The sequence below is a fragment of the Vigna unguiculata genome, chromosome 3 (genome assembly GCF_037176805.1).
Source record: "Vigna unguiculata cultivar grain cowpea cultivar isolate G323 ecotype 2 chromosome 3, ASM3717680v1, whole genome shotgun sequence".
Lineage (NCBI taxonomy): Eukaryota > Viridiplantae > Streptophyta > Magnoliopsida > Fabales > Fabaceae > Vigna > Vigna unguiculata.
The window spans coordinates 41,449,715-41,473,096 of record NC_140794.1 but is presented as its reverse complement, the minus strand read 5'-3'; the positions used below and the strand labels follow the sequence as shown (position 1 = coordinate 41,473,096).

General features: G+C 30.9%; 3 protein-coding genes across 4 annotated transcripts; 2 read left to right on the top strand and 1 right to left on the bottom strand.

Annotated features, from left to right (window-relative positions):
- Positions 1-545: 545 nt before the first annotated feature.
- Positions 546-5,352, top strand: LOC114178846 (carbonic anhydrase 2-like). 2 transcript variants are annotated; one of them, XM_028064967.2, is made up of 9 exons: positions 546-698; positions 912-992; positions 1,250-1,390; positions 2,717-2,765; positions 3,355-3,471; positions 3,607-3,660; positions 4,429-4,514; positions 4,827-4,932; positions 5,008-5,352. In XM_028064967.2, the coding sequence occupies exons 2-9, from the start codon at positions 940-942 to the stop codon at positions 5,170-5,172; spliced, it is 771 nt and encodes a 256-aa protein (XP_027920768.1). In that variant the 5' UTR covers positions 546-698; positions 912-939; the 3' UTR covers positions 5,173-5,352. The 2 variants fall into 2 exon arrangements, with proteins under 2 accessions (XP_027920768.1, XP_085527508.1); XM_085671382.1 differs by having other exon boundaries at positions 4,827-4,936; positions 5,012-5,352.
- A 9,820-nt stretch (positions 5,353-15,172) lies between these two features.
- Positions 15,173-16,936, top strand: LOC114175437 (uncharacterized). Its single transcript, XM_028060195.2, has one exon. It carries the CDS (start codon positions 15,173-15,175, stop codon positions 16,934-16,936), a length of 1,764 nt encoding a protein of 587 aa, XP_027915996.1.
- A 3,380-nt stretch (positions 16,937-20,316) lies between these two features.
- AOR (Oxidoreductase, zinc-binding dehydrogenase family protein) lies at positions 20,317-21,947 on the bottom strand. Its single transcript, XM_028061768.2, has 4 exons — positions 21,488-21,947; positions 21,069-21,392; positions 20,826-20,985; positions 20,317-20,661 (listed from the first exon to the last, which is right to left on the bottom strand). The coding sequence occupies exons 1-4, from the start codon at positions 21,902-21,904 to the stop codon at positions 20,396-20,398; spliced, it is 1,167 nt and encodes a 388-aa protein (XP_027917569.1). The 5' UTR covers positions 21,905-21,947; the 3' UTR covers positions 20,317-20,395.
- Positions 21,948-23,382: the final 1,435 nt, after the last annotated feature.

Genomic DNA, 23,382 nt, shown 5'->3' with positions numbered 1-23,382 from the left:
ATTGTTATTATAATCATAATAAATTTTTATTTATGTTATTAATTTTTATAATAATATGAAATGAATAAATCACGTGCAAGAAAACTGAGATATGGGATTGTAATTTCATAAATTGGAGTCTAATCTCACTCAAGATTGCATTAATGAATCCTGCTGAAGAAACTCTTCTATAACTTCCAAAGAAACAAGATAATCTTAGGTTAATCCTCTTCTCTTATCTCACATGAACAATAAATCCTCAACATAGTGTAAAAGTATTTCTTTATATGTATACTCTTTTTTAAGATCGTTTTTCTTTTTCTAGAACATATTATTTTTAAACTCTCTCTCTCACACACATATATATATATATATATATATATATATTCATTTAATATTTAATTTCATAATTAGCATTTAAAATTATTCTTAAATTGAAAATGTTTTTAAAAATAAATACAATAATTCTTTAAAGTAATAACATTAAATAAAAGTTTGAAAATTAAGAGTTTTGTGAGCATAACATAAACATAATCCTGATGTGTGCATTATTAATACAGTGGGGACCGCCGGCATCGGTGGCACACAATTCGTGAGTTCTGCTCCCTTTCGTAGCTTCCTTCAACCGCGTCAAACAAAACCGCATGCATCATTCCTCTATATAAACTCACAATCCTGATTCACCTTTCACACTCTTTTCTCCTCACAAATACAAAAAGGTAATTTCTAGCAGTACTCAGATCAGATTCAATCAGATTCGATTCGATTCCATTCTTCTTTTTCTTTGTTCCAGATTCACCACCATTCATATGTCCACTGTTTTCTCTAATTCAATTAACACTTAATTTCACAATCACTCTTTCCACCAATTTAATTTCTCGCATCTGCATGCAATGGAAGAATTTTCTCAAGCTTCTATGTTTCGATTTCAGTTAATTGGATCTGCCGCAGGAGCAACAAATGGCCGGACAGACATACGAGGAAGCCGTTGCAGCGTTGACCAAGCTTATAAGGTGAATTAAGTAACTGTGTTCGTTTCAGTTCTCTTTCTTTCTCGCCACCGCTTCTTCCGTTATGTTTTAATCAATTGATTACGACAAAAAAAAAAGTAACATCAAACATCATTCTACCGTTTGGCGTCGGTTTCCCCGCCGTTACCAAAGCGAAAACGTTAACAAAACGCGTTTGATTTTTGTTTGGACGATGAGGTGGTCACAGTGGGCCCAGCCCTGACGCGTTAGTTGTGATTTTTCTTTCTCTGTTTTGGCAGCGAGAAAGCTGACCTGGGTGCCGTCGCCGTCGCAAAAATCAATCAGTTGACGACAGAGCTGAAGAACGATGCGTCGAAGCCGTTCAACCCGGACGAGAGGATCCGAACCGGGTTCGACCACTTCAAGAACGAGAAATTCCAGTGAGTTATATTATTGTCTTGTCCATGCTCCTATTTCGATTTAATTAATATTCAAAAAAAAGTTCAAATTTTGTGAAATACCCTCTGTGCCCCTTCTGGGGACTTCGAACGTACTGATGCTATGGATGAAGAAGTGAAAGGTTATTAAGTTAGTTTTGTGCACTTATCTTATCAGCACAAGTTTCTGTTTCGATCCATTCATTCAGTGTGGGTCCCACCTCGGTTACAACCTCAGGATGCCGAGAGACTCGTCTTTATGGTTTTCTTTTTTCCTTAATTCAAGTGTGATAAGATAAGTGACTACAGAAGTTGACCCGTAGTTATTATAAAATGACCGACATATCACATGGATGATGGAGGAGCATCTATTCATCTTTCTTTCGACATGTCTTTGATATAATTAAATCTGGCAATTATAGTAAGTAATGTTAGAATAATACTACTCTCTTCCTTAACTAAATTATAAGTGTTACTTTATTTTTTTTTTTATGCGCTAATTTATGCATGTTTCTTTGCTGAGGTATTTTAAGTGTTTGCAAATATTTAGTCAATGTTAGTAATAGTTAAATAAACACTCTTCTAAATTGAGGACACATCTAATGTTATTAATTAAGTTTAATTTTTTAATTATAATGATTTAATTAATTGAATTTTGGGAACTATTGGTAAAACTGTTTAGTAAGCTTAAATTACGTAACAAAAATGATGTAGTTTTTGAGAAAACCGCATTTTTATATTTATTTTTAAATTTTTTGTGAAAAATCTTAAGTTACATTCATTTTAAGAAGAAAATGATACATTTTATTTAACAAATTTTGCTCAAAAACACTGTCCTGTAAATGGTCAACTAATCAAATAAAAAAAAATATGTTTCAATGATTGCGAGTCATTGACTTGTGTGAAAGAGAAATAAATTACATTTAGCAACTAATTGGAAAATCAATTATTGAGGTTGCAATAATTTTTAAATTTATCATATATGTGTATCATGTGAATCTCAAGCATTTGTTTTTCTTTTTTTAGTAAAGGATCAATTATTGTAGTTTATCCTTAAAAATGTACGTACTTAGAGGTAGCGCAAAATTGAAGGGTGCTGTCCTGTTCCATTAGAAAAAGTTGATTTTGTTCTTTTTCCTTAAATTCCCTTGCTGGTAAATTAGTCAATTTAGACATTTCATTTTTGCGTTGAAATTTTAGCTAGTTGGAAAATACACTTTTACTTGGCGGCTGGTTTTCCTCAAATTGTTGATATTAATATTAATATTAATGTTATTATTATTATTATTATTATTGCATTGACTAAATAATCAAATATTATTTTTTCAGGAAGAATCCAGAATTGTATGGTGAACTTGCCAAAGGCCAGAGTCCTAAGGTCAGCCACGTTATTTGACTCAGCCATAACTTGGTTTTCATAATTGTCCACTCGGCGACCGTAGGGTCAATACACTTTCCCTAAACTGTTTAGAATAAAAACAAGCTTTATTTTCAATATAGATTTTATTTTAGTTTAGTTTATTAAGGTCGTAATACTAAACTGTGTAGAATAAAAAAAGAAGAAGAAAACTTGTAGAATAAAAAAGCAAACTGAGAAGACAATTTTAAAACTTAATTACTTAAAAAAGAAAGTTTAATTATGAAGTACGTTGTTTTTATTTTCTGTAATTTGCCGTCAATAGTACGCATGCGTGAACAACTAGTATGATGCAATCACATTTATCTAATTATTTTTTATATATGTAGTTATGAATTTCGATATTCGTAACATAAAGTTTCCATTGATCTTCTATTACGCATGACAATGATGTTCTTTTAAAAAAAAGTGTTTGACCTAATTGTTTTTAAGCCTATTTTTTGCACTAAATTTTAAAGTCAAGTTTATTAATAAGTTCTCATTGGATGCCTCATTAATTAAGTTTTGTAAATTACTTATTATTGTGATGTTGCATTTCCCACACTTGCAGTTTCTGGTGTTTGCTTGCTCAGACTCGAGAGTTTGCCCTTCCCATATTCTGGATTTCCAACCGGGTGAAGCGTTTGTGGTCCGAAATATAGCCAACATGGTTCCTCCTTATGACAAGGTTTTGCTTTGTCTATTAAGTGTTTGATTTATGTCACGTAACAACAAAGGAATTCAAATGTACAGTGAAGGAATGTCATAAACATAAACCTTAATGATTTCAACCCTTAAAGTTTGACTTGCTTTTTTGTTTCAGACCAAGTATTCAGGAACAGGAGCGGCCATTGAATATGCAGTGCTGCATTTAAAGGTAAATAGCCATTCACTTTCTCTATAATAAGTTAGTGGGTCATGCATGTGAAAAGTAGAACCTTTGGTGGTGGAAAATGGCCTTTTGCTTCATTATTTATGGGAGCCACATGCATCTTGTTTTCCCTCTATCACATCAAAGAACTGTTATATGTTAGGAAAAAATGGTCCAGAAAACATTGTTGGATAAGCTTAATCAAGTGTTAATTAATATATGGTCTAGTTGATGAGACTTGCATATTATCAACCTGTAATATATTCTTATGACAGTTTATACGATACTTAATTACTTACAAGTATTCATCAACCACCAACAGTTGTATAATTATCACTTCCTTTCTCTCTGGAACATATAGAAAAAGATTGTAATGTAAAACATTCTTTATTTAATGAATGCTTTGTATAATATTGGAACATGGTTTATTATAAAATTTGCAAGTCTGGTTTTCTTTAATGGGTGTCATTATTTTATAAACTTGAACCAATAATAGAAGACTATTAGGGAATCTGAAAGTCGCATACTCTTATACATTATTTTGTGGTGTGTAGCCTTTCCAAATTAGGTGGTTCTGGTGAAATAGTAACAGCAGTACCCACCAGCCACCACACCTTCCATTCAGAATGATTAAGAAAATAAAAGAGAAAGTGAGAAAATGGATATAGAATAGTGGTAGTGGAGCCCAAATGGATGAACAGATAGTGTTTCTTTAAAACTAGAATAGGGTTGTTTCTTTCCAACTGGTGGTTCTAAAGGGACTGTGTTATACAGGTGGAGAATATTGTGGTCATTGGACACAGTTGCTGTGGAGGTATAAAGGGCCTAATGTCCATCCCAGATGATGGGACCACTGCAAGGTATACCCTATTATTGCTTCATCTCATTAAACAAGGATTAAATAATTTGCCAAAAGGATCATTAGTACTCAAAGTACTTGTGTTATGAGTTTATCTTATATATGTATAACAACAAACTAGAATACATGTCCATCAGAAAAAGTACATTTGAAAATTTTAATCTATTCTGATAATAACTTTACAGAACTTCCAACTAACTTGGTGACACTTTAAAATGCTAAGTGGTGTCCTTAGTCACATGACAGTCTCCAAAAGAGTAAATTAAGAGTTCTAAACTTCCTTAATAACCTTGTAAATCATTTGTTTGGTCAGTGAATTCATAGAGAATTGGGTCCAAATTTGCACTCCGGCAAAGTCCAAGGTTAAGACTGAAGCAGGCACATTGGAATTTTCGGAGCTGTGTACCAACTGCGAGAAGGCAAGTAAAATTTAATTTGGGGGCATAATGTTTTGGCTTAAACTTATTGACATTGAAGTATTGTTTGTGATGCAGGAAGCTGTGAATGTATCAGTTGGGAACCTTTTGACTTATCCATTTGTGAGAGAAGGTGTTGTGAATAAAACGCTTGCTTTGAAAGGTGCACATTACAATTTCGTTAAGGGTAGCTTTGAGCTGTGGGATCTGGACTTCAAAATCTCTAACTCTCTCACTGTTTAAGACGCATGCATGTTGATGTACATGATCTTCCCCTTTGCAAGTGTTTGATAAATGTATAAGAATCCCCTTTCCCCTGGTTGTTTCCCTCAAATCCCCAGAAAAAGAAGCCAACACTGTGCTAAAATAATGGTCTCTTAGTCTTGAGACCAGTTCAATAAGTTCTTTTTTGCGTCGTTTTAATTACATACTCGCTTTTCTATAAGTCGTTTAACTTCAGAACTGATCTAGCTATTAAAATCAAGCAATGGATTGCATTTAATTGATGTGTTGAGAATTTAAATGTGAAAATTCATCGACTCATTTTTATAATTTAAAGATAGTGTCATATATGTTGTATGTTTAATTGGGGTTGTGTTTATTAAAATGTTTAATGGTAAAAGAATCTAATTCAGTTAATTAAATAACATGATGAATTATTTGTAAATATTTTATATGTATTTAATACCTACCGATAAAGAACAAAAGTGGTCGTATATATAGTATAAATGTTCTTCAAAAAGATTTAGAATGGCCAATGTTAAATTTAAAATAAAGCTTAATTATGTTTTAGCCCTAATAAAATTGGAACTTTTAATCGAGTCTAAAGTAAAGTTTTATAAATTTTTATAGTTTATTGGTCCTTATAATTTTGCAGTTCTTTCAAATTTTCATTCTTGAATGTCGTCACATAATATTTTGTTAAAAGATGTCATAACGAGATCTTACTCAAATATTTACGATATTTAATTAAAATTAAAATTAAATATAAAAATTAAATTTAATTAAAATTATAACATTCAAAATTAGAAAATTTAAAAATAAAATAAAATATGTAATTATAAAATTTTAAACTAAGAAATTATAAAAGAATATAAAAAAAATATAAAATTAACAAAATACAAAATTATAAAAATATATAATTTCATAATTACGAAATATAAAATATATAAATATAAAATTATATAATTATAAAACTATACAATTACAAAATTATCAAATTATAAAATTGTGAAAAAATATGAAAATATAAAATTATGAAATTATCAAACTGTAAATTTTTAATTTTGATATTTTTTAATTTTTTAATTTTATAATTCATAATTTTTTAATTTTATAATTCATAATTTTATATTTATATATTTATATATTTAATATTTTATAATTTATATTTATTTTATTTTGAAATTTATAATTTTAATTAAAGTTAAAAACATTTTTCGTTAAATACAATATATTTTGAAAATATTATGTGGTGACACCGAAGGAGGGTGATAGTGTAAGATAATTGTCACATCACAAAATTAACATTAACATTGAAAAGTTTTAAAATATCGATGATTCAATATATCACAAGAATTGATTAAGGTGTCGATTGAAAATTTTCAAATTATCGATGACTCAAACATAATTAAGCCTAAAATAAATATAAAAGGAATTGTATTCATTAGGTTAAATTATGTCTTTGGTCCCCATTTTGTAGTAAAATATCGATTTTATCCCTCTATTTTTATTTATCTTAATTTGATCTTTATTTTGGAAAATTTGATGCAATCAAGTCCTTTCTGTAGGTGAGCAATAATAACACTAAATATGTGCCCCGTGTCAGTTCCTAATTTTTTGATTTTTTTTTATTCATGTTTTTAATTTTTTTAAAAAATCAAATATTTGTCACATGTCAAGCTGACGTCGTGTCACATGATAGTGACTGAGTGATGTGACAGTGACAATGTCACATGTCACTGTTATGACATGTGTCATTTCTTCATTCTCAATTTGATCTTTGTATTTATATTTTTGTCTCAATTTAGTCCTAATTTTTGTAAAAATTGTACAATTTCGTCCCTCTCTAAATTAGAACAAAAAAATAATTTTTATATAAATGTTATACACATATTTTTATTAAATTTGATATTTTTTTTATATATTTTTGACAAAACTAAGTTTATTTAAATTTGTGTTTTTCAATCCAACTTTATTTAAAATTATTTTCAAATTTCAAATTAGTTGTTTTCAATTGTAATATAGACTGATTAAATTTATTTTAAAATTTTACATTTGAATTTATATAATTTTTATTTTTAAACCAATTGAAACATTTGCATAGAAAGTATTAAACTTTAACCATTTTAAAATATACAATTATTTGAAATATAAAATCAAATAAAAAAATAATATTAAAGTATAATGTAATAAAATATCAATATAATTTATTGGTTTTTTCTATTAGCATTATTTTCTATTAACAACTTTAAAACAATTTAAAATAAAATTAAATGTAAAATATAAATTTAAATAAACTTAATCTTGTTAAAAATATTTATTAGAAATTTCAATTTTGACAGAAATATTTGTGCACCATTTATATAAAAATTAAATTTGTTTTCAAATTGGAAAGGGACAAAATTGTTCTATTTTTACAAAAATTAGGACTAAATTGAAAAAAAATACAGGGACCAAATTGAGAATGAGAAAATGTCACCTGATATAATAGTAACACGTGATACTCTTACTATCACGTGACATGATGGAAGGACACGTGACAAAATTTTAATTTAAAAAATTAAAAAAAAAAAATCCAGGAATTAACACGTGACACCCTATTTAATGTTGTTACTGCACTGCTAACAGAAATGATTTTAGTGCATCAAATTTATCAAAATATAGACCAAATTGAGAATAATAAAAATAGAGAAACCAAATCAATATTTTACTGCAAAAATAGGAACCAAAGGCATAATTTAATCCATTTATTATATTATACATGATAAGAAAGATATTATTATATTTTAAAAAAATGTCAAAATTTTTAGGTGATTAAAATTTGATTAGTAAAGAAATATATTGCAATTAATTAATGTTTAACCTGAAAGTTTGCTTTTCACTGGGTAACAAAAATGCTGTGTAAAATTTGTAGAGAATGAACTCTCCATTAATAATTTTCGATTAATAGATTGATATAAAAGTTTAAGGATTTCATTACAAATGTTAAGGGAGATATGTATATAAGACCAAAATCCGAAAAAAAAATTAAAAACTTAAAATAACTACATCAAACGTCAAAAAATGTTAAGTAAAAGAAGAAAAATGTGATTTTCTTTTCTTACATGGCATTCTTTGTTTTTTTAGACTTAATTAGTTGGATGATACTCATTTTAATTTGGATGTTTCAACGACATGCCAATGCCAATGCCCTTAACGAATGCCAATACTGTTAACGACATATCACATGTTAGTCTCTGTTTTTTTTTTTAGTTTTGTTAAAAAAAAATTGTCACATGTGTCAGGTTCCTGGGATGTCATGTGACATTGTTAGTGTCACATGCTAAGGTACCGTCATGTATCATTGTCACTACCAAAGATTATTGTCTTGATTTCAATTTAGTGTCTAAATATGTTTATTTGTTTCAATTTAGTCTTCATACATGTCTATTTGTTTCAATTTAGTCCTTACATATATCCTTTTGATTTAATTTAGTCTCATTTTTTTTTTCAAAATAGAGAAATATTGTCTCTCTCTTAATATGAAATTTATTATTTATATAAATGTTATATTGATATTTATTATTAAAAATGACTTACAAAATTAAGTATTGATATTTATATTAAAATTCACTTGTAGAAGTCATGATAATAAAACATGGGTTAACAATTAAGAAAAATATAATATGTTATAATGTCATTTTCAAAATAGAGCAATGTTGTCTCTTTTTAAATTTAAAATTTGAGACCAAACTTATTATTTATATAAATGTCATACCCATATTTTTTTTCTTCAAAATAGTGTAATATTGTCTCTTTCTTAAATTTGAGACCAAACTTATTACTTATATAAATGTTATACTCATAAGAGAGATGATATTTCTCTATTTTGAAAAAATAAATTGGGACTAAATCGAATCAAATAGACATATGTGGAGACTAAATTGAAACAAATAGACATATATGAGAACTAAATTGAAATCAAGACAATGATATTTGGTAGTGGCACTAACACATGTCACTATCTTGCCACTATCTTGTCATGTGACACTGATATTGCCATGTGTCATACCAGGAACTTGACACGTAGCGAAAAAAAATCAAAAAACTTTAAAAAATTAAAAAAAGTAAAGGCTGACACGTGACACGTTGTTAACTGTGTTAATAATTTTTTTTTTCTGAAAAAGACCTAATTGAAGTACTTTTTCAAATGTTGAGATGCAATTGACACTATTTTTAAAAGCGAGGACCAAACTAAAATATCCAAATGAGAATAGGTACGTATGACTAATTAAGCCTTTCTTTTACTAGATAGCACAATTATCTCTCTATTTACCAGCATATAACAACTTTTTATGTTAGAATTCGATCTCCGGAATTTTGACCTCCATTTTTGTTTTGAAAATCGGTTAGAATTTGGTATTTGGTTTCTGGAAATCCAAATCTTTAGTTGGGTTTTTTAATTTTTTTATGTTTTATGATTTTATAAAATAATATATATATATATATATATATATATATATATATATATATATATATATATATAAATGAAATAATGGTTACATTTGGGATTATATTTAAGTTTTTTTTAAATGTATTTTAATTTAGTTAATTAGTTGCCTTGATTAGTTACAAAAATAAAATTAATTTAAAAAGATGAATGTATAATATAAAGATTTGAACAATTTCCTTTTAGAAAATTGAGGTAATAATAATGAGGAAAGTAAAAAACATTTCAATAAAAGTTATTAGTAATGATTTAGAAAAAGATAAATAAGATAAGAGCTATTTTAGTAGAATTTAGAAATTATTTTAATTTTGAATATTTAACTTATAAAGAAAAATGAAGAATTGTTTAGTATATACAGTGTTTACTATAATATAAATGTATATTTTAAAAATAAATCTTTGTTTGTTGAAATAAGTAAAATATGATTTAGTTATAATTTTGTTTGTAAGAAGACTTAACAAATTTTTGTGTTTTTATCTATCTCTGGAGTCGTGATGCAAAGAGTTGTATTCTTTTAGCATTATGGTAGTTTATAAAAAAAAACACCTCTTTTTCTTTTTCTTAATGAAGTCAATGTGAGTTTAATAAATTGGTGACTCACTTGACAAATCTCTCTCTCATTAAATACTTGCACTACAAAAAGATGAAATAAATATGGCATTTATAAAAAACTGTCATAATTTGTTTCATAATACAACAGTTTTATAACTTTTGTATTTTGAATGCAAAATATGGCACTTACACATGCCATTGTATTCTATTATACATTTCTCTTCGCGACCATCTTTTTCCGTGGCGCTATCTTTCCCTCTAGAATATTGTTTTTTATTCTCCTTTCATCTAATTATTTTTTTTATTAAATGATAAAAATTGAATTTTAATATACTGTCTAGAAGAGACCAAACAAAATCCTACAAAATCCTCTCACTCAACCTCGCCCACGCTCTGGATGCCAACACCTCAACGTTTCCATTGAAGCTAACACCTAGTCGTTTCCACGATACCTCACCTTTTCTACAATGTGTCGCCGCCAGAGATCTCAACGTTTCCACATGATTTTGTCGTGACTTCCTTCGCACTCCGATTGTGACCCAACAACGTCTCCACATTTCCAAATCTCCACCTTTCCACAAGACCTCACCATCAACCAAGACCACCGCACCGTTGTGGCTGTCGACTTCCTCGCCAAAGGTTGCAGAATTCGTTGGTACAAGTGGACTTCCTCACGACTTCCTTCGCCACAAATTGGGGACCAACAACGCATGCTTTGTCGAACAACTTCGATGACTCTGACAACTCCGACACAATGTCGAATAGGGTTTTCGCTTTCGCTTTAGTCGCGAGCCATTTCTCTTGCGTATTCACCGCACTTCGCATTCCTCCCCTACCCAAACCCTCAACGAACCAAGCACACCAGTAGTTGCCACGAGCATTCGCTCTGCATCCCTTCATTTTCAGCAAAGCCATTATTGGCACAAACAAGGTCCTTCCACCTCTTTCCCTCTGTTACGATTTCCTTTTTTATTGCTTTACACTTTAACTATTGAATAATCTGCGATTCATATTCTTTGCTTTGATTATTGAGTTAATTGTGGATGAATGTAATATTAAGTGTGCTCTGTTGCTTTTGATTGAGATTGAAGATATCAATGCATTGGGAGTCTAATTTCACTGTTCTGTTGTAATATTGCGTGAGTGTTTGATTTAATGAATGTGTTTTTAGTTAATTTGGGGTTTTAATTGGAAGTTGGAACTACCGGGTCCCGTGCTTCAACGCTCTGTTCATATGTTGTTGTACTACTCTCACTGCTACCTCAACAAAGACTCCAACTCCAACCTCAGCAAAGTAAGAATGATCATTGGAATTTAAAAAAAAATGGCGTGAAGTAGAAGTTTGTGTCATTTATTGATGCTTAATTTTTTTAACAGGAAAGGAGTAATGTTGAGGGTTTATCCCACAAGCTCAATTTTCCTTGGAAACTATTTTGGAGCCATCAAGAATTGGGTTGCCCTTCAGATTTACAATTCTCAACCTCTTTCTTTTTCTTATTCCAGGATTTTGTTTTGAATTGGCTTGCCATTCATGACATTTGCAATTGTGAAGGCAAGTCTTTTTTGTTTTCCTAGTAGCTCTTGTGGGTCAAATATAAATGGCATTTAATAAGTATATTCTAGATTGGGTAATGGTTGAGTTCACTTATTATTGGTAGAGATATAATAATAAGTTTATGTTTGATTATAGAATTCATGAACTCTGAAATCTAAATTGGATGGTGGAATTATTTCTTTAAAAATTGTAATGAGAATAAAGTACACGTAGCATATTTGGTAATTCTTGATTCCATTGTTTGTACCGATATATTTTTAGGGTGGAGGCCACACAACTCCAGAGTACAAACCTGAAGAATGCCTTGCCATGTACAATAGACAACTATCTAAGAGGCCTTTGTAGGAACAACCAAAGAATAAGGTCATTTCTTATATTGTTTAGAGAGTTACTTTTCAACCAATGGGATTAAATATTGCTAATAGTGGTGACCATGACACTCCAATCGTATGACATCTACAACTGTGAAGGTAAGTCTTTTTTGTTCTTCTTATAATTGGTGGGAAGGGTCTTTTTATATAATTTTTTGTTGGAGTTGTTGTTGTATCCAGGTTTTAACAAAATTCCTCGTTGATTCCCTGTACTTGTTGGCCTTCAAATCTTGTCCAAGTGTTTTTATTTAGGTATTTTATTATTCTTTTGCTGTGATTTATGCATTTTTGTCTTTTTATGGATATATGAATGAATGAAAAAGATATATGGGTATTAGCTATTGCTTTGTTATTTTGATAGTTTTGATTTTCAATTCAACACTATTATACTTGCCTTTGAACTGTTATAAAGGAAATTAAGCACTTACTTTTGAAGGGAATAAGAACTTATGCGAGTGACGACTTAAGACAGCCAAGTAAGCATGGGTTGGAGCAAGCATTTCATAAAGACAGTGAAGCTCCATAGCCAAATGACGTAAGATAAAGCAAGGAGACAAGACTAGTTAGGAACATAGATATAGAAATTTAGGAAAATGTGTTATAATAAGATCTTATTTTTGTTTGGTTTTCAACATGTAAACCTTTGGATGATGTTGGAAAATATTAATTATGAATGAAATATTTGTGATAAAAAATTTATCTATTGTGATATATATATATATATATATATATATATATATATATATATATATATTTTACTTTTTATGATTTTACGAAAAATAGGTTAAATAAATTATGAGGATATAAAATGGTTAAAATAATTTTACATTCAAATTACGGCAATTCGAAACGTTGTATTACATTTCAGTACAAAGCAAATAATGACGTTTGTAGGTGTCACTCTTTGCATTGGAACTATTTTAAATAAATAAATTATGACAGTTTTTACTGCCATTATTTGCACAATGCATTAAATGGCGGGTGTTGCGGCAGTTCGCATAAGACTGTCATATTATATATTGTGGTGGCAGGATCTATGGCGGTATGCGGATCTGCCACACACGTAAAAAGTGGCGGTCGTAAGCACCGTCATATACAACAAATAAATGCCATATTTAATACGATTTTTTGTAGTGTTAGGGTCATAGTCAACCAAATTAACTTTCTCCTTATATATAACACCTTTTTCCTACATATAATATATTTGTCATTATATCTTAACCATTCTCGTTAATGTGAATTTTTTCTAATGATAATTGTTTCATCTCTAATGCATATCTAATGATATCAAATTTCAATATGTTTTACTTTGAATGAAAGGCAACGTTCTTGTTGAGATAGAATGCACTTTGATTATCATAATACAAAACATATTTTTCATGTGATAATCCTAATTCTTGTAAGAGTTTGTACATCCACAAAAGCTCTTCAAGAGCTTCCGTAATAGCAATATATTATGCATTTGTAGAAGATACACCAACACATTTTTTAGTTTGAATTGTCATGACACTATTCCCCCTACAATTGTTATGACACTACATTTGACATGACACTTTCTAGAATCACCATCACTAGCCTTGTATGCATATGTGTAACCATTCAAATACTAGTTCCAAAGCATAAACAAACTCTAGAAGTACCTTTGAGATACCTAAGTATCTACTTTACAACATGGCAATACTCTTTTCTAGGATTAGCAAGGAAACAACTAACAAAACTAACAACATGAGCAATGTCCTGCCTTGTACACACCATAACATACATCAAACTATCAACTATAGATGAATATGAAATATTCTATAGTTTTTTGTTTTTTCTTTCTCTCTTATAAGACTACTTTGTACTTAACTTGAAGTGACCTACAAGTAGAGTACTAACACAGTTAAAATTGTCCATATTAAATCTCTCTACACCTTTTTAATATATTTTTGATGAAATATCCACAATTTTCCATTCTTCCTATCACGAACAATTCTCATGTCAAGGATTTGTTTTACAGAACCCAAATCCTTTATTGTAATGGACTTCCTCAACTCCCTTTTAAGACTTTGAATGTTAGTAGTGTCATGACCAATAATCAATATGTAAAAGATGTAGAGTAAAAGAGTAATACATTTTCACTACAAAATTTCTTCACAAAAATACAATCATCACAATAAGTTTTGTCATACTTGTGATCAGGAAGGAAGGAAGTGCCTTGGCTGTGAAGCTCAATAGGACATGATGTTGCTGATTAAGTGTATCTAAAATGTTTTTGATGATGTTCATAATAGCATGACAATGGTTAACATGACATTTGTGTGATAATCTGAAAATGTTAATATGTTGTCCCGATAGTCGACTAGCCAACTAATGTAGTCGACTAGGTTCGTGCCTAATAGCAGCTGTTATATAAAAACAGTTTCTGCACTTTCTGAACCTGAATCTGTTCAACCAAAAAAAGGAAAGAAAGAGAAGTGTGAAACAGTTTCTTGGAGATATCTTGGAAGGTCCTCTTGAAGAATTCTATCAAGACACATTCAATTTTGACTTGGCAAGAAGAAGAAATTTCAGTCTTGGAAAATGTGTACTCAATCCATTTTGTAGGTTTTTTTCTTATGTTTTGATACAGTTTGAAACTGTTTGTTTTTGTTGTTTTCTGTCTAAAGCAAGTGTGTGTGATAGCCTTGCTGTTGTGTGGTTGAGCAAGTGTATGGAAGCCTTGCGTGTGTGTGTTCCTTTATCTTAGAATTTAGATTTATCAAGTGTATTTGTAAATCTTGAAATTCTTGTGATATAGTGAAATCTCTAGCTATGGTTTGCTAGATGAAACTGGATGTAGATTCTTAGGAATCGAACAAGTATAAAAACTTTGTGTGCTTTATCTCTTCCTCTCCATATTTTGTCATAGTATAAATGCTCCAAACATTAAGCATCAAACCACACTATTTCAATTGATTCAACAAGCAAAGGGTTTATCAAAACAATTTCAAAAGTGCTAAAATTGGAGCATCAATTCTAACAAGTGGCACCAGAGCTGGTTAGTCGAATCCATAGTCGACTAGATCCTGACAGATGGCGAATATTTTACCGACTTTTTCTGAAAGGGCTTCAATAAATAGACAACCCTTATTTTCTGGAGATAACTATCCCTTCTGGAAAACCAGAATGAAGATCTTTTTAGAATCAGTTGATAAAGGTGTGTGGGATGCTATTGTTAATGGTCCATTTATACCTACAAAAATTGAGGAAGGAAAAACTATACCTAAAGATTTCTTATCTTGGACTCCTGATGAAAATAAACGTGCTCATTATGATGTGAGAGCCAAGAATATAATCTCATCTGCACTAACATTGGATGAATTCTACAGGGTATCAATTTGTCAATCCGCCAAAGAAATGTGGGATGTGTTAGAGGTAACTCATGAAGGCACGGATGAAGTCAAGAGAACTAGAAAGAACACATTAATCCAGAAGTATGAAATGTTTAGGATGAAGACTAAAGAGACAATCTATGATGTGCAAAAAAGGTTCACTCATATTGTGAATCATCTCATAGCCTTAGGAAAGGTCTTTGAAAAGGAAGAACTGAATATCAAAATACTGAAAAGTCTGAATAGAGCATGGCAGCCTAAGGTCACTGCAATTTCTGAATCAAGAGATCTCACCACAATGAGTATGGCAACCCTCTTTGGAAAACTAAGAGAACATGAATTGGAACTTGGACGTCTAAAAGAGGAAGAGGAAGGAGAGAAAAGGCAAAGCATTGCATTAAAAGCTGCTGCAAAAACTGAAAGCAGAAGCAAAGCCAGCAAAGATAAACAAACAGCAGATCAGGAGGATGAAAATTCTAATTCTGAGACACTAAAACTGATTGTAAAACGTTTCTCAAGATTTTTGAAGTACAAAAATAAATCTAATGCAAAATTTGCAACTGCAGGAAATAGAAGATTCCCTTCCAAGAGGCAAGAGTCATCACCTAGCACTCCAACATGTTATGAGTGTGGCAAATCTTGTCATATCAAACCTGATTGTCCAATTCTAAAGATCAAAAAGAAATTGGAGGAAAAGAGTGAGGCCACAAGCAAGTCCAAGAGAGTGAAGAAAGCATATATTGCTTGGGAGGACAATGACTCCAGCACCTCTAGTGATTTAAGTGAAAGCCATGAAGAAGAAACAAATTTGTGTTTGATGGCTGATACAAAATCCTTTGCCAGCAGTGTAAGTAATCTTGAATCTACTGATAAAAGCTATGAAAATAGGTTCTATCAACTTCTTGATGTATATAATGAGTTGCATGAAGAGGCTAGAAAGTTGCAATACTCTAATAACAAACATAAAGGTGAAAATAGGTGGCTTGAAAATAGATTAAAACAGCTTGAAACAAAAAATGAAGAGTTGAAAACTGAGCTTGAAAATATTAAAAAGCATAAAAGTGATAATTGCAAAAAGAGTGTGCTTAATTGTGAAAATTGTTCCAAACAATTAGAGAGAATCAAATATCTAATGAGTACATTAACTAGATTCACTCTAGGAAGAAATTATCTAGATGCTATGCTAGGTTCCCAAAGAAGTGTACTGAACAGAGAAGGCATAGGATATGCAGAACACGAAAATCAACTTAATAGTCGACTACAGTCAAGGAAATTCATTAACATGAGTAAACCATCTTCTATTGTATGCTTTTACTGTTGCAAACCTGGTCATACATCAAGTAAATGCTACTTTAAGAATCATGGTGTTCCTGAAGGTAAATATAAATGGATAGCCAAGAGTTCAAATGTTTTGTCTAACATGAAAGGACCCCAATTCAATTGGGTACCTACATCATCTCTTTAAACTGTTTTGCAGGGTTTATGAAAAGCCTAATAATCAATGTGGTATTATTTTTTGGGCTGCACAAGTAAAGAAAAGTTTCAATCATTCCATGCGTGAGTAAAACAACTTTTAACACTTTTTAATGATGTTTCTTAGGACATAAAAATTAATCTTTTTGCATCAAAAGTGTTTCCTACAAATACAAATTGTGTTGTTGCATCTATGTTGTTATTCTTCAACATTTTAATGAATTAGGCATACTTGATTTCACATTTACAGCATAAAAATCTGCATTAGATTTTACCATTCTGCAACAAATAAAGGTGACTATCTAGTTAACTATCGTTTTCATACTGCACCAGATTTGTCACCACTACACCAATTTTTTTGTTTCTGCATTACATAGTCGACTCATTAGTTAACTATTTTTTCATATTGCATCAGGTTTTCTCATTCTGCATAAAATAGTCAACTTGCTAGTTAACTAGCCACGTACTTTTCTGTGTTCGTGTGTCCAGATTCGCACATATTCGACTAGATTAATAACCTAGTTAACTATGTCTACAACAAACTTGGTTTGGTAAAGTTTTTGAGATAACTTTCAAATTAATTCCAAAAGTCATAAACAACACTACCAAATCCCTAAATAAGATCAGAACCCTAAATCCCCATTCTCTAATTGTTTTCAAAACTCCCAATCTCTTTAAAACCCTAATCTTGAGAAGTTGTAGTAAGTTACCTATATTCCATTTTCATTGTGCTATTTGAATTGTGTTGTTGTTGTTCTTCCTTCCCGCAACCTTCATATGCGTTTGAGGAAGAAGAAAAGAAATTTGTCGCTGCCATTGTTGATGATGAGGAAGGATCTCCACAAGTTGAAATGTTCGATTAATGAGATTGTGATCTTTCTATCTTTCTCCTTTTGTTTTTATTTTGGCTTAAATTGGTGTTAACATGTACACTGCTTGATCTAGTTTCAGTAGCGTAAATAGGATATCTCTTTTGCCTATATGTTGTATGAGCTGAATGTTGCATACATATTTTGTATCATGTTTGTCCTTGCTATGCTGCATCTTGTCTGAACAAATATTTGTGGTAGTGATACTGAATATGTCTTATCCTTTGCATATTTTTTTACTGTCAGTCCCTTATTTTTCTAAATGTTCAAAAAGGGGGAGAAATGTGTGTGTGTTGTTTGGGTGTTTGTTCCTAGGGGGAGTAACCATGCATCTAGATTTTGGGATCAAGATTGTTCTTTTGTGATTGATTGTACTTTGAGCTAAAATGATAAAATTTGTTGTATTTGGTTTGTCCATTAAGTCCATGTTGCTCTTTTCTTGTTACTTGATTTGACAATGTTGCTTGTACTTTGGTATTCCAATTTCTCCTATCCTCATCTGCTGCATTTTACTCTGATACCATATTATATAATGACATGCATTCCATAGTTATGACATTCTATGATTTCATTGGCCTATTCATCATATAGGGGGTTTCAAGTTAGGGGGAGCAAAGGAAGCCCATGGTTTTGAATGCTTTTAGCTATATACTTCATTGAGATTGGCTATTTTCTGCATTGTTTTTTTTTATCCCTATTTTTGATCATGTCCAAAGGGGGAGAAATGTTTGTTGTTCTATGCAAGTTTGTCCATCATCAAAAAAGGGGGAGATTGTTGCTGATTAAGTGTATCTGAAATGTTTTTGATGATGTTCATAATAGCATGACAATGGTTAACATGACATGTGTGTGATAATATGAAAATGTTAATATGCTGCCCCGATAGTCAACTAGCCAACTAATGTAGTCGACTAGGTTCGTGCCTGATAACAGCTGTTATATAAAAACAGTTTCTGCACTTTCTGAAGCTGAATCTGTTCAACCAAAAAAAAAAAAAGAGAAGTGTGGAGCAGGTTCTTGGAGCTATCTTGGAAGGTCCTCTTGAAGAATTCTATCAAGACACATTCAATTTTGACTTGGCAAGAAGAAGAAATTTCAGTCTTGGAAAAGGTGTACTCAATCCATTTTGTAGGCTTTGTTCTTGTGTTTTGATACAGTTTGAAACTGTTTGTTTTTGTTGTTTTCTGTCTAAAGCAAGTGTGTGTGATAGCCTTGCTGTTGTGTGGTTGAGCAAGTGTGTGGAAGCCTTGCATGTGTGTTCCTTTATCTTAGAATTTAGATTTATCAAGTGTATTTGTAAATCTTGAAATTCTTGTGATATAGTGAAATCTCTAGCTGTGGTTTGCTAGATGAAACTGGATGTAGATTCTTAGGGATCGAACCAATATAAAAACTCTGTGTGCTGTATCTCTTCCTCTCCATATTTTGTCATAGTATGAATGCTCCAAACATTTAGCATCAAACCACACGATTTCAATTGATTCAACAAGCAAAGGGTTTATCAAAACAATTTCAAAAGTGCTAAAATTGGTGCATCAATTCTAACACATGATTGTTTAACCCTCTGTCAAAAAGACTTTTAATACAAGAATTCATATAAGTTTGTTACCAAGACTAACCATTAACTTTGATACCACTAATGGATCTTTCAAGGAGAATATCGAGGAGACACAATACCAATAAGACATGAATCCAACCCACATAAGGGACTGAGACCACCCCCAACCCAAAATCTTAAGATAATAAATTTATGAGTCTTCTTTCTTATATAATACTCAACTTTTTCATCTATATTCAATGTCAAGACTTAATCTCACTTGAATCTCTATCAATGAAAAAAATGGAAAAGAGCAAGTGAATCAATAAATAGAATACAAAAGATATGAGATGTTATCTTGTTGACGAAAAAGATAAGATACTTAAATAAATAAAATCAAACATTTTTTTTAAGAATAGGAATTATTTTAAAAATATATAAATTTACTAGGTAATTAAATTTAATTAAAAAAATTAAAAAAAGACAATACATCTCCTGGTTAAGGGAAAAAGGAATTTTGTATGTCAACATCTGCATCTAAATATGTGATCATTGAATCTAGTGGAGAAAATTGTCTGTTATTTGGATTTATTGTTAAAAAAAGAAAGCGGTTATGGATGAAAGTGGGAACAATAAGAGCAAAAGTAAAAAACTTAAAAGAGAGACATTGCAAACTATAATATGCTTATAAATAGTTTGAAACTATTAAGTCAACAATGAATTTTACTTTGGGTTAGTTCATAAGTTCAAACTATAAACTTGATAGTGTTGACTTTAAAAGTTAAAATTTCCCTTTTATTATTTTATTATTGTCCTGTGAAATAAATATTTTTTCTGGAAGTTTACTTAATTCATGTAACAATCTAGGATTACAGAATATTTGTGTGGATTTCCTACCCAATTCCACTGATATTTGTTGTTTCCTAATTTTGTTCTTGTAATTGGTTTAGAATTGGTGGCAATAGATGAACGTAGAAAAAGTGTGATTAATATAGAACATGATGTTTACTAGACATAGCAAAATTGTCTATCCCTTTTGTCTGATTCAGGGGATGGGGTGTATAACAACCTTTCCAGTGGCTCGATTGGTTTCAAGATAAGAGAAAGCTTCAGCAAGCTGAGCAAAGGAGAATGGACCTTTGGGGTCTACAATGGCCTTCACCTTTCCACTTTCTAAGTAAGGGTTCAGTTTCCTAAGAACACTTCCATTCGAAGTAACCACAAATCTGAAACCAGGTGGGGTAACAGCACCCGTCAATGCCACCACACCACCATCTTCTTTCACAGCCTTCACTGCCCTCTCACATTGCCCTGCAAATCATCCTCCACCAATCAAAAACTTTTAACAATCACTTCCACACATTAGTGTGGGGAAAGTACAAACAATTTTCTCCATTTTCAACACAAAATTAAGAATCACATGACAAATGCTAACAAGTAACATTGTTTGCTAATAGAGTTGGATAGAGTTTTACCTATGGCATCAAAGACTACATCAAACTTTTCTGACAAATCTTCGAAGTTTTCTTTGGTGTAGTCAATAGCCAAATCAGCTCCCAAGCTTTTCAATAGCTCCAAATTTCTAGTGCTAGAAGTGGCAGCTACTCTTGAAGCTCCAAAGACTTGCTTAGCTAGCTGTACATCGTTGAAGATAACAGTAAAATCATTTAGTCACTGATCATTCATTGATATCTAAAAGTTATTTGGAGAATAAATACCTGAATGGCTAGGCTTCCAACTCCTCCAGAACCATTGAGAACAAGAATAGATTTACCAGGAGAAAAACCAGTCCTCTCCAAACCCTCATAAGCAGTCTCAATTGCTAGAGGAAGAGAAGCAGCCTGAGAAAAGTCCAAGTTCTTAGGTTTTGCTGCCAACAGTTTCTCCTCAACCGCTGTGTACTCAGCCAAAGACCCGAATTGCTTTGGCCCGTCTAAAGCTTTCTCACTTACATTTCCATACACTTCATCACCCACTTTAAAGTCCTTCACTTCACTACCCACCTTCACCACCACACCCGCAACATCATACCCCGGAACAGTCTATGAACAAAGAAACCCAAATTTGATTTCATTACTTAATATATATAGAGAGAGAGAGAAGAGAAAATGAATTGAGTTGAAAGAAAGTGAATGACCGGAAGAGGAGAATCAGTGGCCTTAAACTTTCCCTGCCTTCTCTTGGCATCAACGGGGTTAAGAGCAGCAGCAGCAACTTTGACAAGGACCTGATCCTCTTTCACATCAGGCACGGCAACATTGGAGTCAAGGTTCAGAACCTCCACACCCCCATATTCCCCATACACCCATGCCTTCATCTCAGAAGGGACAGGTGTGAGTTTCACAGCCTCGGAAGAAGCAGGTGCTGTAGCCTGAGCCTTTACCAACACTCTTGCATACCTTGCTGAAAACGGCTCCTTCTGAGATTTAACTGGGATTCTGTTTCCCCGGAAAGTGAAGGAAAATCTGAGAGAAAGTGGAGAACTTGAAGGGAGTGAAGATGGAAGGGAAACGAGGCGCGAAGTTGTGGTGGAGAGTGAAGCACAGAGAGACATGTTTTGGATATCACTTCACACTTATCTCTGCTTCAACCAACCAACCAACCTTTGGTTCGGTTATATGGTTAGTGCTTTGTTTAGTACATCAGCTCCACACCACTCATTTGTTGTTTCACACAATCACAGCACAAAATTCCATTTCACCTTATTTCTTTCGTTAAAAACTTTGATTAAAAGTTAAAGGAGAGTGCCATTTTAACATCAGAAATTTTTTTACATCCATGGTATCTCTTATTACTCTTCAATTTTCTTTAAAAATATAACAGTTCGAAATGTTCTAAAAACAAAAAAAATCCTTTTTTCAAAACTAAAATAATAACGATTGAAAGTGTGGGTACATAAAGCTCGAATGTGTATAGGAAAACGGGTAGATACAATTAGTGACTAAACAATACTGACGCCGTGCTAGCAAACTCTAGAAAGCTCCACGTCTAATATCAATTTATGTATCTTCATTTTGTTTTTTTGTGGTTGACATTTTGGTAAACACTGAGAATTATTTAACTTTGTGATTGGTTCTACATAAACGTGTTAGTATATATATAATGATAAAAAGTTCTAATAGATCAGAGAGAATTCTCATTTAAGAAAATGATTCAAATTCTAAATGAGCAATTCAAACTCAAAGAATCTAAGTGTCGAACTATACGAAAAAGTCTTTATTCATGCACTTCTAAAATTTCTTCTACACCTCCAAAAAAATTTTAAATCTCAAAAATATCCTTTGACCATTAAAATAAAGTTACGAATATCACATCTCCAAAATTACTTCTGGATGTCAATTTCTGAGTCAAAATATATAACCGAAAATCAAAATATATAATTAAAAATTGACTTCTAGAAATCAAAATATATAACCGAAAGTCAACTTTCGAAAGTTAAAATATATTACCAGAAATCGACTTCTGAAAATTAAAATATATTATCAGAAGTTGACTTCTAGAATACAAAATATATTACTGCAAGTCAAAATATTATTTTTAAATATTATTTTCTAGTTTAATTATTTTTAATTCATTATATAAAAAAGTCATATATATATATATATAAAATTTTTTAAATATATATTAAAAATACTTAAGAAATAAAATAAATTAAAAATACTTAAACTTTATATTAAAAAAATATTAATTCTGTTTTAACTATTTTTAATTTTATTTAAAGTTTATGTTTTCTAAATTTTAAATGTTTTTTTATTTCATTATTTTTTATTTTATTTATTTTTTATGTTTTCATATTTCTTAATATATATTTGAAAAATAAAATAAAATATTAATATCTATGTATATAATTTTATTTTTTCTTTAATGTACTGAAAAATAAATAAAACAAAAATATTATTAAACTTTAAATAAAAAAAACGAAAAATGAAAAATATATTCTGTTTTTATTAATTGGGTTAAATATGTTTTTGGTCCCTCAAGTTTTAGCGAAATTTGGAATTAGTCCCTCATCAAAACTTTTGACCAATTTAG

Excerpts from the sequence above, each read along its gene's own strand:
- LOC114178846 (XM_028064967.2), top strand. The coding sequence starts at position 940 with ATGGCCGGACAGACATACGAGGAAGCCGTTGCAGCGTTGACCAAGCTT. Across the intron at positions 3,661-4,428 it reads ATGCAGTGCTGCATTTAAAG|GTGGAGAATATTGTGGTCAT; the intron begins GTAAATAGCCAT and ends TGTGTTATACAG. Across the intron at positions 4,933-5,007 it reads TGTGTACCAACTGCGAGAAG|GAAGCTGTGAATGTATCAGT; the intron begins GCAAGTAAAATT and ends TTTGTGATGCAG.
- AOR (XM_028061768.2), bottom strand. The coding sequence starts at position 21,904 with ATGTCTCTCTGTGCTTCACTCTCCACCACAACTTCGCGCCTCGTTTCC. Across the intron at positions 21,393-21,487 it reads CCACTGATTCTCCTCTTCCG|ACTGTTCCGGGGTATGATGT; the intron begins GTCATTCACTTT and ends CTTTGTTCATAG. Across the intron at positions 20,986-21,068 it reads TTGGAAGCCTAGCCATTCAG|CTAGCTAAGCAAGTCTTTGG; the intron begins GTATTTATTCTC and ends AACGATGTACAG.
- LOC114175437 (XM_028060195.2), top strand. The coding sequence starts at position 15,173 with ATGGCGAATATTTTACCGACTTTTTCTGAAAGGGCTTCAATAAATAGA.